At 35.1% G+C, this 16,208-nt stretch overlaps 2 protein-coding genes across 3 annotated transcripts; one reads left to right on the forward strand and one right to left on the reverse strand.

Moving 5' to 3' along the window:
- The first annotated feature begins 769 nt into the window (after nt 1-769).
- Nucleotides 770-15,602, forward strand: LOC105323262 (uncharacterized). Of its 2 annotated transcripts, XM_066085445.1 has the most exons (20): nt 770-858; nt 5,235-5,284; nt 6,461-6,557; nt 7,006-7,147; nt 7,594-7,705; nt 8,212-8,300; nt 8,524-8,617; nt 8,992-9,145; nt 9,461-9,590; nt 9,744-9,890; nt 10,224-10,287; nt 10,490-10,599; nt 10,929-11,075; nt 11,318-11,398; nt 11,650-11,785; nt 12,477-12,576; nt 12,914-13,014; nt 13,213-13,295; nt 13,829-13,907; nt 14,260-15,602. In XM_066085445.1, the coding sequence occupies exons 1-20, from the start codon at nt 797-799 to the stop codon at nt 15,570-15,572; spliced, it is 3,291 nt and encodes a 1,096-aa protein (XP_065941517.1). In that variant the 5' UTR covers nt 770-796; the 3' UTR covers nt 15,573-15,602. The 2 variants fall into 2 exon arrangements, with proteins under 2 accessions (XP_065941517.1, XP_019920811.3); XM_020065252.3 differs by lacking the exon at nt 770-858 and having other exon boundaries at nt 5,150-5,284.
- Nucleotides 1,225-4,969, reverse strand: LOC105323261 (endoplasmic reticulum chaperone BiP). Its single transcript, XM_011422329.4, has 7 exons — nt 4,740-4,969; nt 4,290-4,543; nt 3,437-3,916; nt 3,091-3,321; nt 2,678-2,837; nt 2,416-2,565; nt 1,225-2,291 (listed from the first exon to the last, which is right to left on the reverse strand). The coding sequence occupies exons 2-7, from the start codon at nt 4,433-4,435 to the stop codon at nt 1,488-1,490; spliced, it is 1,971 nt and encodes a 656-aa protein (XP_011420631.3). The 5' UTR covers nt 4,436-4,543; nt 4,740-4,969; the 3' UTR covers nt 1,225-1,487.
- Nucleotides 15,603-16,208: the final 606 nt, after the last annotated feature.

Raw genomic sequence — 16,208 nt, forward strand, 5'->3', positions numbered from 1 at the left:
CGTTTTTGAGCAAATAACTGCCACACCAACATTTTTGCATACTAGGGTCGAGATGTTGGAGGATGAATTCACAGTGTGCACCCACTTGAAAGAGCTAATACGTGCAGACTCGAAACAGTTCGAAAGTTTGGGGGAAACACCACAAAATACTACATGCAATTATGTAACAAATGACCTTTGAACTCTGTTTTTTTTTTTACAACGTAAGGGAGTAAGGGATGCACAAGCTAATTGATCTTCAACTCCTTATGCTCCTTCTTGTGACTAAAAAACAAATAAAACATTGTCAAATAATGTACATAGAAATAACCCTTTATCACCAGAATTTGCGAACAACCCTTAAAGGAAAAGAAATCTAAGTACAGACTTGTTATTTTTTAATTCATTGCTTGCTATTTCTCCTATTTTCCCCCAGACACTGTTTCATGGACAATATTACTAGTAATGCAGAATTATGTGCCCTTGATGGAGTAGACGTAAACACATACAGATAACATATACTAGTATATATATATTTACTAGTATATTGGGTTTTTTTTTTACCATCAAATGTTAAAAACTCTTTGTTAGTGCAAGGGTAAACAAACAACATAATATACTGCGTCTTTTCAATAAATGACGATGTTTCTTTTTCTTTACTGAAACAATGTTGCTTTGGACTGATCACATCGGTAGTTAAAATACCGATTTCAAGTGTTTACAACCAAGAAAGGAAACGTAGTATTATTCATTATGAAATCTTATTACAAACCAGTATGCATGATGGTTTTTTTTATTAAACATACGTTTATTTGCAATGCATTTTTTATTGTTTATTTGCAACGCAATTTCCGTTTTCCATTCCCTTGTTCCATTACGGTAAGTAATTTGTTTTTAAATATTTTCTCGTTAAAAAAAATTGTTTCATGTTTTTATATTCCAGCTCAGTGGTAAAGACCTAGTAAGTTGTTAGAACTTGTGTCCGAACCATTTGCATATGTATTTTAATTATATACCATAAAAAATGTTCAAATCAAACCAGCTCAATTTGAAATATATAGTTAATCTACTAATGCGCCCCTTGATGTATATGTAACCTCTGAACGAGGAATAAATAAACTCATAAATTAATTTCAAATGATTTGCTGTGCACAATCATTTTGATATGAATTGTGTTTTAAACATTTCGAGTTTTAAAAAAATAGTTATTAACCTGTCTAAAACAATAATAATTCAAATATCGTGTATTTTTAATAATTTTATTGTAAAACAATATTTACACGTTTGTGTAAATAAATAACCAACAACATAAGTACAGGGGAAACGGATCTTTGCATATACAAGTAACTAAGTTATGTAACACATGAACAAACGTGAACTCTGTCTGAAAGACTCAAGAGAGATCAAGGAGTTGTGGATATCGATGAATGACGATGAATGAACACACTACACAGAGTTAATGACAATGTTTGTATGAAATCACAGATTGCGGATGGTCGATGACGTCATCACAGATCCTCCCGGTCCTCGGATTTTGAACCCGAATTTCCTTGGTAAAGTTTGCTTGTGATTGGTTGCACAATATTCTCCAACTCTGATTTCTTTTCTTTGAGTTCATCGAGTTCGGCACTAGGATGAGATTCAATCCAGCTAATCGTGGACTCTACAGCCTCTTGGATGACCTTTTTATCATCTTCACTTAGTTTTTCACTTAGCTGTCCCTTATCACTGATCTGATTTTTCAGTGAATAAGCAAAATGTTCTAGGTCATTCTTAGCATCCACGGTTTCTTTCACCCGTTTGTCCTCTTCCGCAAAGGTTTCCGCATCTTTTATCATTTTTTCTATTTCCTCTGGGGATATCCTGTTATTGTCATTCTGAATCGTGATTTTATTCTTACTTCCGGTCCCCTTGTCTTCTGCCGACACGGTCAATATGCTGTTGGCATCAATTTCAAACGTGACCTCGATTTGGGGTACTCCTCTCGGCGCCGGGGGTATGCCAGTCAACTCGAATGTTCCCAGGAGGTGGTTATTTTTCGTCATTGTTCTTTCTCCTTCATATACCTGAATGGTTACGGACGGTTGGTTGTCGACAGCCGTCGAGAATATTTGCGATTTTCTGTTGGGAATTGGTGAGTTGCGAGGAATAAGTTTGGTCATGACCCCGCCCACTGTCTCTATCCCCAGGGTGAGTGGATTGACGTCAACCACCAGTACGTCACCGACCTGGTCAGCCCCACTCAGTACCGCCCCCTGCACGGCGGCCCCATACGCCACCGACTCATCGGGATTCACACCGCGACTTGGTTCCTGATGAGGAAGAAACAACACAAATTTCAAACATCACAATGCTATTTTTTCAAATCAAACATTACAACGTTTTACCACGTGTTTTTAACATATTGTACGTGCCAGCTGTGAATTATTTCATTACCTTTCCATCGAAAAAGTCCTTGACAAGTTGCTGAATTTTAGGAATGCGTGTGGATCCTCCCACTAAAATAATTTCATCAACGTCTGATGCCTTCGTGTCACCATCTTTTAAAACTTTTTTCACGGGATTCAATGTTGATCGGAACAAGTCCTATATGAAACAAAATGCATGTTTTAATATACAGCACGTAGATATAAATATACCCTGTCAAATGAAGTGTACGCTGTATATCTATAATTTTCACTACAAATTTAGAACCTACCATATTGAGTTCCTCAAATTTGGCCCTTGTGAGCGTGTGTGAAAAGTCCTGACCGTTAATCAGAGATTCGATTTCTATCCGTGTTTCATGGCGGTAGGACAGTGTTCGTTTGGCTTTCTCGACTTCACGGCGCAGTTTTTGCATGGCGCGATTATCCTTCCTGTAAATTGAAATGAATGTTAATAAATCGTGAAAGTTTTGCAGAATGTACTAGTATAATTTTACGACATTTAATTCTAGTTTTGAATGTTGGTATTTATAATGAATCATCTTTAAGTCAAATGAACTGTAAGTCGAGATCTGCAAGATCTTATAATTACATGTGAGAATTGGAGAAGATTTGTTTCAATATTTTTGAGACTCTAGATAGTAGACTTTATAGACGTTATACATGTAATTTTGAATTAATTAACCTGATGTCTACGCCAGTGTTTTTCTTGTGTTTCTTGACCAGGAAATCCATGACTCGTTGATCAAAGTCCTCCCCTCCAAGGTGATTGTCCCCGCTGGTTGCTACGACTTCAAACACACCCTGATCTATGGTCAATAGGGAAACATCGAAGGTACCCCCTCCCAAATCAAATACTAATACAGACTTTTCTCCGCCCTTTTTGTTTAACCCGTAAGCTATGGCAGCTGCAGTTCTGCAAATTAAATCATATGAAAATTATAGTTTTCATAAATTATTTAAAATACTCATAATATCGAAGATTTCTTTGCTTTGTGTGAAGGTTGATGGAATAAAGGAAGACAACTCACGGTTCATTTATAATTCGTTGGACATCCAATCCTGCTATCGTCCCGGCATCCTTTGTGGCTTGGCGCTGGGCGTCGTTAAAGTAGGCTGGGACAGTAATTACTGCCTTCGTCACGTTGTGCTTAAGGTACCCTTCGGCTATTTCCTTCATCTTGCCTAATACCATGGCGGATATTTCCTCGGGAGCAAACATCCTCTCTTCCCCGCCAATTTGAACCTGTACATATGGTTTGTTGTTCTTCTTGACTATGTTAAAGGGATAATACTGTACGTCTTTTTGAACCATGGGGTCATCCCATTCTCGCCCGATGAACCGTTTGACGTCGAAGACGGTGTTCTTTGGGTTGGACGTCAGCTGGTTTTTTGCGGAATCCCCGATAAGTCGCTCCCCGTCAGCGTTGAATGCAACGTAAGATGGAGTAATTCGATTTCCTTGTTCGTTCGGGATGATTTCAACGTGTCCGTCTTTAAATATGCCAACACTGAAATAATTCAAAAACGATGGAATGGTTCGAAAAAAATAATTACATACATGTAGATATCATAAATAAGATATTTTTAGTTCATTTGAAAAATACACATATGTACATGCATGTCAGAATAGTATTGGTACTTAAAAGTTAAATAGAACAATAAGCCTTTGTGAATCTTGAACTAAACACACAAATGTAACATTATTACACGAAAATGTAATTTTATTGCACGTTTAAATAACATGACAATTCCATTACTATGATGTCGATGTAATCCATTTTAAAAATTTATACCTAGTTGGTATCGATCTATTATTTCAAATTAAATACAAAATGCATGACAAGATCGGTTAATTATTGTAACAAAAAGTAAACCGCTTACCATGAATACGTGGTGCCCAGATCTATACCTATGACGGGGTCTGGTCCGTCCCCGGGGGTGGCGGCTGAAGCCGCCAGGGCTAGTAGGGGCAACAGGATCATAGGACCTATATGTATCATAGGCGCTCTTCTCTTCTGGTTCTCCATTGTCAAGCTTGTTAAAATGTGATCTCAATATCTTTGTAGTTCCTGACTGTTTTAAAATTCTGTATGTGGATCTCAAGCTTCTATAGATGCCCTCTAAATTATTACAACCTGTTTTGATAAAATTAAAAAAAATATATATATGATGTGTATCAATTTAACAGAGTTTTTTAAAAATGGGTTTCAGATAATACTTCGTGATTAGAAAGAAAAATTAACATTGTTATGTACATTTAATATGGTACGTTACAATAAATAGGCCTGGATGCGAATTTCATTTTTATTACAGTGAAGTTAGATTACGTACCTTTTAGAAATATTAGTCGATGATCCCAAGATTTAAAATGTTGAATGTTATTCTTTATAAGTTCAAGCTGAATTAAAGTAAAGGTAATATTTAGGGTATATATACTGTTGAACTTTAGTGTGTTTCAACTTCATTGGCTAAAAGTTTCATCACACATCGTATTTGCGCTGTTTATAATTTCATCATCTTTATCAATCGTCCACGTGTACTACACAGAAAATTCCATGTCTATTTTTAGAATGTAAACAAAGTCAAAGGTGATCATGGATAAACGATAGAGACGTGATACATGTATTTGTTCAGTTTTTCTTTCTCATTTAGATGATCATAATTCTTTTAATTTTTTCATTATCATTAAAATAAATAAAATATGTTCTTCTAGATTTTTCCGGAATGTTCTGCGGCACGGGTTTTGTTTATCTTTTATCTGCGCGCGAATAATGAAAGTATGTAAACTGTTTTTGTCTTTAATTTCGTGATATATCTCGAAAATAGGAGAATGGAAGTGGAAGACTCTTCTTGCGATCAATGCAAAGAATTGAAAGGTATATATAAACTACTTGTGGGATATGTTGGAGATGTACATACATACACCAATAAATACCAATACACAGATCAGCAGATAATTCCATTTTGAGAAGTGGACAGGCATGTGTCTAGGCTATGTCTGTCCTTTTCTCAAAAGAGAATAATCAGCAGATATCTGTTGCTAATCCCATTAATCTCTGGTTGCCTGGTTGTACAGGCACACAATTTTTGTCATGCTTCCTGACAAATGGGGGGTGGGGGTTGGGGTTGGGCAACTCTAACTTTATCAAGTTTATGTACAGTATACAAAAATGTTTGCTGCGAGAAAGACTTTTTTTTTTAGAGTGGGGAATCAGCCCCCAGTCCCCTGATGCTACATGCCTGTTGTAATTGTCAATATCTTCTGATATGATTCCCATCTTGTAACAACAATACAATCTGACTTGATTCAGATCCTACCACTCAAATGTATCAGAAACCAACACAAATCTTTCTGGAAAAGGACTGTTTAATAGACCCCATGTGTGTAACAGGCACAGTACTGTCCAGAACAGTATAGGCACTCTTACAACCTTGCCTTCTTACAACCACTGTGCACTATAGCAGGGACGTATATACGTCCCTGACTATAGTGACCATTGAAAATTCTCATTCTTCTTGCATACAATAAGAGAATGGAATGCACAACCACCAGATTTTGTAATCTTGCATCACAAGTGTCTAATAATGATTAATCAGTTTTTATTTTTTATAAACATTCAATTTTTGAGCTTTTTACAAGCAGTGGTTGGTGCCATTACCAGGCAAAAGTAGATAGTAAGTTGAACATGTTGAACATGCATGTCGAGCTCAACAAATTTACCAATAATTTTTCAAAAGCAATAGTAAAAATATGATTTTGAAGCCAGACAAACAAACATAAGGGACAGAATAAAAGGGCCAAAGTTACAGAACTACCAACATAAACATGGGTATTTTCATTCATCTGACATTCAAATCATGACAAAAATTTATGTATCTAGACTGCTGTTGCCTGGTTAGTCGACAAAATGAAGTCTCAATGAAGGAATTACAACATTGAAATAGGATTCTGGGTAATTTTGCTCTAAATTAAAAGGGATTAAGTATAGTATCATCTTTTTTAAAAGTCAACGCTGTCTTGAATTTTTTCATTTATCATATTGGTCATATAGATGCATTGTTGGCGTTCTCCTTGGAGCATCACAAAGATGACTTGGTTAATGTACTCCTTCATGAGGATCAGAACGACCATTTTTCCATCTCGGTAAAGTAAGTTCTGATTGTTTGCTCTTCATTAGTTTATTGTACACCAGGCAGTCTTACTGTAACACATGTACATTTCACCTTGACTTGAAGGAAGACAGAATACCGTAGTTAACAATGCAGCAATAAATTTGTAGAGTCAGCAATGATTCATAGCTGATTAGAGAGTTTATCATGTTTCAAATTCATTATTACTGTAGATTCCTAATTAAACACGAGAAATTAGTTTACGCATAAAATCGCGAGATTTAATGATCTCGCTTTTATTTTTCAGACAGTTTTGAACTATAGGAAATTAAAAAAAAAATTGATGCTCGAGATTTTATATTCTCGCGATTTGATACAAAACAGTAGAATCGCAGAATTAAGTACTCACATAAAATAACTTAGGTATTTACATTATATTCATAGCCTCTGATGTTGTTATATCGATGTCATTTGTTTATCTGTATAGTGCCTTGACCCTCTTTGAGAACAACATGATGGTTTGTGACGTATTGTTGTCCTCCCCGGAGAAGACCTTGAACTTCTTTGACCTTGCCCTTCTGGAGGCTCAGAGCGTCATCATGGAAACACACCTACAGAAAGAAGACATGGTAAAATGTCTAGTAGCCATTTGTAAATAATGAAACATACCCAGGGGTTAAATCAACCAGAGAAATTCATGTATGATATAGGATAATGTCAGGTAGCCTGTTTTAAAGAATAATGTTAATTAATTTTTTGGAGTTGCCCACATCATCCTAATTGATGAAAAAAATAATTAGATAAGAATAATTACAAGTCCTTCTTATACTAGTATGTATTTAAAAAAGCCCCTAAAAGTATACAAAGAACTTAAGAATCAAGATCCTTGTGAGCAAAATAGTATGCTGCCTGCTGACAAATACAGATACCCATAACATAAACATTTGATTATGATGTACTACAGAGTCTGTCACTCTCAATATATAATCACCTGCTCTTTATAAGTTTAATTTTTTTTTTTTTAAGTATTCATGTATGTTGCTATTAACATGTGAAAATGAATTTCAATTTAAAGGGTGTAAAGAAGAACATCCATGCTCGAGTTATGTCCCTTCCAGTTTGTCCAGAACTACACAGAACTTCTGTACCCAGGGCAGGAGATGTTGGAAGCTTTCTGGCCATTACAGGTCTGTATTTATCGTGCCGACCTTTATTTGAAAAAAAAATCTTGAGTTTCAATGAGAATAAAGCAGCAAAATAATGCTCATAGCAAATATAAAGCACCACTGGCATGAGACCAATTCTTGCCAAGTACCATTTCTTGCCAGTGCATTGATACGCCATTGTTTTATTAACACATAAAATTATACCGGTGTAAGAAAAGTGATGTAACAATGCAGTGGTGAGAAGTGGTACTTGGTGAGAAATGGTTGCAAGCCAGTGTAATTGTTGATACCGGTATTTCTTGAATAAAATGGAATTCTCATATTTAACCAAATTTTGATTTTGTATCAAGTGCAACTATTCATTCACATCAATCAATTATTATTATAGTAAGTGATCAATTTATTTCTGATATCTTTAAATCTTCAAACTAGGGAATATTTGATTCCATATTTATTTTCACAGCTGAAGTTACAAAATGACTAAGACTGTAGAAATTAAAATGCTCATGATTTTTTTTGGTCAACAGGAACTGTAATAAGAACTACAGTTATGAAAATGTTGGAGCATGAGAGAGAGTTCCTGTGCACCAAGTGTAGAAATGTGTGCTCGGTCCAGGTAAATGACTAATCATATTTTTACATAATGATGGAGTGCCCATATGCTAGAGGGCATCTAATGAATTTGAACAATACCAACCAAACATTTGAATTATTTACAAAATATGTAAAATGATGAATTTTAAAGTTTATGGAACAAAAATTGCTATAAATATGTTCTATAATGTCAAAGTTAGATCTCCAAAAATATATCAATCTTTTGCACTTACTTTTGATAATAGGCAGACTTAGAACAGTTTTTCAATCTTGCCAAACCTAGCAAGTGTTCCAATGAGACCTGTAACTCTACAAACTTTACCCCACTGTGTGATACAGGTATGTTTACTACCCTACCAATGCAATTATATGTAACCTGTTCTACATGTACAATGTCATGTGTATGCATTACTATCAAAACTTTATTATTACAGGGTTGAAAACTTTCAATTTAATGCATGTACAAGATTGCATATAATTTTATACTCAAATTTTACACCTCCTACTGATACTGGCATATACCGTTATTTCTAACAGTGTGAGCTTGCTTAATGATTAGATGCAAGTAAACAGTGACTCTAAAAAAGTACATACTTGAACAATAATGTAAAAGCTGAGTTATCAAATCATGGACAGGTCTACCTGATTTACTGGAGTATTGAGGTAAAGGCATTGAGACCAACAGATTGATTCAGTGCGTAGATGTATTCTAGGTGGTCAGCCCCAGAAGTGTCGGAACTACCAGGAGATAAAAATTCAGGAACAAGTGCAGCGTCTGGCAGTGGGGACCATTCCAAGGTCAATGTGGGTGGTGGTTCTGGACGACCTCGTGGATAAATGTAAAGCGGGTGATGATGTAATCATCTGGTAGGTAACAGATTGTTGTAAATAAACTTATACACTTGTATTCACAATACTCGCAACCCCCTCTCTATGTCTCACACTGTCTCTGTCTATGTCTCTGTCTGTCTCTCACAATCTCTCACAAGTAGATGCTTATGTACAGTTTTGAGATAATTCATGATTATATTGTCTGTGTACTAGTACTTCAAAAGTAAAAAAATGTAACCTTCTGGCATTATTTAGAAAATATTGAAGAAGAATGTTAGATACAATTTTTTAAAATAATGCATGTAAATTGATTTGTGTACACTTTACACAATGTATTGTTATTGTTCACAGTGGAACAGTTAGAAGAAGATGGCGTTCATCAGCTGTTGACTCTCGTTGTGACATAGAGATGGTTCTGGAGGCAAAACACATCCTGGTCACTAACGAACAGAGAAACACTGTCCTGGTCACACAGGAGCTGGTAGGTTATTGGTCAACTCCCCCCTCCCCCCAAAAAAGATAACAAAATTGAAAATTCCAAAGTACAGAACAGACTGCATAAACTATTCTTATTAATTGTACTTACTGTAAATATTCAAGGAAAAATCACATGTGTTTGGAATTTGAATTTTAGAAGTCAGAGATCATGAAATTTTGGGAAGATAATAGAAATGATCCCCTGAGTGCCAGGAATCGGATACTGGCCAGTCTATGTCCCCAGGTGTATGGTCTGTATGTGGTCAAACTGGCTGTGGCTCTGGTGCTAGCCGGAGGGGTACAGGTAAGACTGGAAGCACTCAGTAGTCAACCTACATGTAGAATTACCGTAGATGTTTGAACTTATAATCACTGAGTGGTCACCGAGTGGTGATGTCTATACTAAATATATTTATTTCTTTGTACCTATATTTCAATAGATAGTATCCAATTGATTTGTTCAGGAATTGCATTAATTACGGTATTATATTTATTTAGAAATATATATTTGCACCTGTTCTGTAAAAATGCAAATATTTGTATCTGTAGAAAATAACTACCTGTAGTTCTCCAGTATTTTCATTAAATTTGTTTCAAAATGTTTCCTTAGCTCCTTTTACTTTCATTATTGTGTTAGCGTGTGGACGAGTCAGGCACTCGAGTTCGGGGAGAAATCCACATGCTGATGGTAGGAGATCCAGGTCAGTAAAACACTTGTTAGATAATGTAACAAAAAACAGTTTTCCTTTTATACTGTGTGAGTCGATGATGAAATTCATTGTTTTTAAATTCAGAAGGTAAATTTTTTTAAAAATCTGTTGATTTTTTATTTTTGAATTTAGACATATTTAGCTGATATTACAAATTCTTGGAACTTTTATTGAATGACTGCTTAAAATATAGGAACAGGGAAATCTCAGTTTTTAAAGTATGCTGCCAAGATAACGCCAAGATCAGTGCTGACGACTGGGATAGGCAGTACCAGTGCTGGACTGACAGTGACAGCTGTCAAGGTCAGAGTTCATAGTACATGGGTTGGGTGTTATGGTCATCTGAATGGGAAGAATCAAAGAAGTAATGAAAACAATTTTGAAACAGTTTGGTTTTAAAGCTCATCTGAATAGTGAAAAAAAAAATCGAAAATAATTTCAAATAAAGTGAAGTTCAAGAGAAGAACTCATAGTCATATGTTATAAGAGCTTGTCGCTAATCCCGTTGATAAAATCTATGAAATAATAAAAAAAAAAATGAAATTATAAGTGTTTGAGGGAAGAGTGATTTTATGACATGATGTTATAGCACTGATTTTGACCCGTGTCTTATCGTTGATCCCCTTCATTAGGACGGTGGCGAGTGGCAGCTAGAGGCTGGAGCTCTTGTGTTGGCGGATGGAGGTTTGTGTTGTATTGATGAATTCAGCAGTATCAGAGAACACGACAAGGCCAGTATCCATGAAGCAATGGAACAACAGACAATCAGTGTGGCCAAGGTGAGATGATGAAGTAAAAATTAGGTGTGCTGAGTTCATGTATTTAGACTCACAAGTGGCTGCCATTGAATAGTCATTGCAGTATATATTGTATGAATCGCCTATAGAAATTGTTTACATATTTTAATAGTGTGTTTAAGAAAATAAAAGTATGTTAAGGGATAGCAATTTTTCCTGTGTAAAGAGTCCAGTGTTTCTTTTGAGAGCTTTCACCACAAAGTTCCTTCCCTTTTTTATTACAGGCTGGTATGGTGTGTAAGCTGGATACCCGCACCACTATTTTAGCAGCAACTAATCCTAAAGGACAATATGACCCTAATCAGGTAGATTACTATTATACTAAATTATACTTTTTCAAAATTTTTGGGGGACTGATCAATCAATCTAATCATTCTTGAATACACGTGCTTTCAGTAGTGAAAGTGATGGTGCAATTCATTCATAGTTTAAATATCAACTGCTGGTTTTTAATTCTAATGTATAAAGTATAACCAATAAATACAACAATTAATATTTGATGAACATGTACCCTGTTGCTCAGAGTGTATCAGTTCTTTTTTGTGTTCTGTGACAGAGTTTAAGTGTGAACATCGCCCTGGCCAGCCCTCTCCTCAGTAGATTTGACCTTGTCCTTGTAATGTTGGACTCCCAGAATGAGGAATGGGACAGAGTGGTCTCCAGCTTCATCCTAGAAAACAAGGACCCCTTAGGTTGTACAAAGTGTCGTTTACTGTAGATTTCTTATTTTACGCAAGTATTTAATTCCACATTCAACTGTTTTGCATCAAATTGCGAGAATGAAAAATCACAAACACCGAATTTCTATCATAGCTTCATTTAGTTTACATCTGTATAAAAATAAAAACGAGATTTTAAAATCTGCAAGATGTGCCTCTCTGGAATTTTACGTGGACATTAATTTCTTGGATTTAATAAGAAATCTACAGTTATGAAGACTCTCAGTAATTTATTTTTACCCCTCCCTCACAACCTTTAAAATAGAAAAAAAATTATCATTTCTTGCTGAAAGTAAGCAACCAAAACTAAATTAGTACCTCTTATGTTTAAAGAATATAACGATTTTAATATGAACTTTTTTTTACTGGTTTTTTGATTCATTTCTTTATACTGTAAAAGTATTACATTTGGCTGTGTATTCTTTTTAGCGCTTTTGGCAGAAAACCGCTTCTGCTAAATCAAGTACATGTACATTGCAAAATCTTTATAGAATAGGCACATTCAGAAAAATTAATTCAAATCCACGTTAGTTTGTTGAAAAATGATTTTCTGCCAAATACTGTATCGTACACGCTAAATATTATTCATGTACAGTATATATCTTTTGAAACAATATTGGATTTACAATGAATATTTTCCTGTAAAAGGCAGTTTCTATTGCAGGTGATGTTGATCCAAAGGCAGTCTGGAGTATGGAGAAAATGCAGGCTTATCTTTCTTTGATAAAAACCATCAACCCTGAACTGACTGCAGATGCCATTAGGTGATTAATACAGTGGTCTTTGAATTATAGGACCTTTTGAATTGACAGCACTTCAAAGTTGTATGATTTTAATTTTTATGTGCTCTATAGTCTAAGGCAATAAAATCTTGTGATGTACAGCGGTGGTTTTTTCCATTAGACTGTAATTTTGTCTTATCCTGTCAAAATTTATGTTGCAGAGATGCATCAAAAGTTGATAATGAGCTAAAAGGTTGCTTTTGACATGATGATGTATTATGGTCTTTAATCACAAAATCTAGGAAATAACAGTTACGAGCAATGCACATTGGTTCTGTTTGTGAAGACCTAGTTCTCATTGTATAGTATTATTTGACAGGGTACTCGGTCAGTATTACAAGGCACAGAGGTCAGCTGACGACCGCAATGCCGCCAGAACCACGATGCGTCTTCTACAGAGCATGATTCGACTTTCACAAGGTGTGTAAAAGTTTTTGCTAACTATGAAATGATTTCCACGCTATCAAGTTTAGAGTTGTTTTATCATCCACACACCGCTATGTTTAAATACTAGAGCTGATTGTTACATGTAAGCATGCAAAACAAAGTCAAAAGTTAACAGTGCCATTACTGTTTCTCCATTAAACTGGTTAAATATCTGGTTTGACTATCGCACAGCCCATGCTCGGCTGATGTTCCGAGACCTGGTGACTGTGGAGGATGCTGTTGTCGCTGTCACTCTGATGGAGTCCACCATGCAGGTAATCAATACCCCATGTATCACATACTGTATACAGGAAAATATTCGCCCCGTCTTGTTTTTGCCCGTTTGACCTCTTTGTCAGTGGGTAAATTTAGGACTAAGTGAATTCCACTGTCTCATAATATTTTGCTTTAAACACAACTCTGTCTGGGTGAATTCAAGACAGGGCAAAACCGTTTGCTAGTGTAGAAGGGCAAAATTTACATGGGGCAAAAACAACTGTATACAATAAGCTACTGTAAATGCCTTATTTTATGCGAATACTTAATTCCGCACTTCTGCTGTTTAGGATCAAAGCGCTAGAATATAAAATCATGAGCACCAATTTTTAGTAATAATATCCTATAGTTCAAAACTGTCTGACAAATAAAAGCGAGATTTTAAAATCAGCAAGGGTTGCTTCTCGTGATTTTTTACGCGGATATTAATTCCTCGCATTTAATTAGGAATCTACAGTATTCTGGTTTGGGAAAATTTTGAAAAATGAAATTATATCAAAGTGTAACTGTATGAGATTTTTTTGTATTGAAGGGAGCTGCTCTACTTGGTGGTGTTAATGCTCTACATACTGCTTTTCCTGAGGATGCCATTGAGGAATACAAAGTGCAAGGTATGTACACATGTATTCTGATATCATTCAATATTTTAATGAATAATATTTTAAGACTATTTGCTCTTCAATAATTGTGTAAATTTCAAAATGAAGGAACCTTACTAGATTTTCTCTGTGGAAAATAATTTCAATTGAAAATGTAAACCAAGTTAAGACAGGTGATTTTCATGGATTTTTAAAAAATAATATTTCAATGTGAAACTTAAAATCAAGTATTTTGCAAAATAAATCCTCTGGTTCCTAGGAATTCGCTTTAACAAATTTTTAATGTAGCCCTAAATTTGCTATTGATAATATCTTTGCTTATTATATTTCAGTTTTGCTGCATTGCATTTACTTTTTATTGTAGCTGACCTGGTTTTAAACAGATTAGATTTACCAGATCTTCTGCAACAAGAAATTGAAAGAATAACAGTTCTTGAGGAAGCTAAAACAGAAGAGGCTTCTAACACACAAGCACAAGAAACAAATACATGTATACAGCAAATAAAGCAACAAACTGAACAATATCCGAAACAACAGCAAGGCAATCAGTTGTTGATGTCCCAAGACAAAAATAATGAAGATGAAGGGAAGAAAAGCCAGCAAATCAGTAATAAACTGTTTAGAACTGAGGACAAAGTGTGTGATACGTCCCTCCAGGATCTGTTCAATTTAAGCACTGTAGAGGATTATGGGTCCCCAAAGTCAGACGATCGGCCAATGACCTCGACCCAAATTCCATCTGCTGAACCAAGGAGGTCATTTGATGTATCTGAAGTCACCTGTTCTTTGACCAGTGTTAATCCGAAGATCCCTTCTCCTGTTTCCACAGCACAGATTATGGAGGTACAAGATAAAGAAAATGGTGGACATGATCAGGATGAAAATGTTGAAAAATCTGAAACACAAGTTGGAAAACTGGTTTATACGAAAGACAGAGATCACAAAATGTTGATTAGAAAACAAAAGAACAAAAATTTAGTTACAAATTTGAAGCAGATGATGGAGGCACAAAAAGATACATGTAGTGAATCAAAAGAAACATCTGTTCAACATGGTGTCCATGATGAGGAAAAAGCATCGCAGCAAAGAAATAAAAAAACAAGAAGTCCCCAAAAAAACAGTGCAGGGGATAGTTCCTTACAAGAATCATGTGTTGTTGGGAATTCTTATGAAGAATCAGATAATAAAAAGGGAATTTCTCCATCTACACTAACCAAACTAAAGAAATTTCAAAGGATAGAGGCAACTACAGATTCCACAGATACTAGTGATAATAGTGATAAAAGCTTTAATAAACCGCAGAGTAAAGAAAACCAAGGTCCATTGAGTGGATACAGTGAAACTATGACAACCAAAGGAGAGGCACTATCTCAGAGTTTTGATGAAAAACAACAGCCATATTCCAAAAATATTTTTAGAGTGGATAAGAAAACAGTGACAAACATGAATGATTCTCTAGACGACTTACTGAATTCTCCAGAATCTACAAAACTATCGGTTCCAGAGAAATTAAACAGCAGTGCTGTAAAATCTCTGACTTCAGGTCCATCATGGTTAACTAAAGTTCAGTCTCTAAAGTCTCCATTATTTAAGTTGGACAATGGGGACAATGATGATTTAGATGATTTAGACATTGACTTTGATTTTAATCCCTCAAAAAGAGTCAAAATTGGATAATAAAAGAAAAACAAAATACAAAAACTGTCACATTGAATTCTTGTTGTATAGTAGATGCATTTTATAACCAATGGGGTATAATGTTTTGAACTGTCCCGTCCGTCAATCTAGGTTATTTTTTTATCATGGCAACTCCTCTAACATGTTGATTAGAAATTCAAGAAACGTTGTCCATGTAGTTCATTGTGACATAATGTGTAGATATACATTATTGCAGAAAATTCATTTAGCTGTAATTTTCTGGGATTTTGTCCCTTTTAAAATCAAAATCAAGTTTTGGCCAATGTTAAATATACTACTGTCCAGAAGTTGATCAAAGAAACTTCACTGAATGAATAGAATTTCAAGAAACTTAGTAGATTTACACTAAATTAAATATTGAGAAAATCTTTTCCTTGACACTTCAAACTCTATAAACTTTTTTAAGATGTTTGTCACTATCATTCCATGATTAAGACGACCCATACTAAATTGATTAACGGTAGATTAGATTTATTTGCGTTTGTTATCTAGCTCGGCGAAATTCGGCTCGGCTAGAATACTCGAGATATGTAGGACATTCTGAGTCTCTCACATTGCCATATGAATGACATTACATCATATTCAAAATAAAATCACAATATTTTAATAAAAATT

This window comes from Magallana gigas, chromosome 5, assembly GCF_963853765.1.
Source record: "Magallana gigas chromosome 5, xbMagGiga1.1, whole genome shotgun sequence".
NCBI lineage: Eukaryota > Metazoa > Mollusca > Bivalvia > Ostreida > Ostreidae > Magallana > Magallana gigas.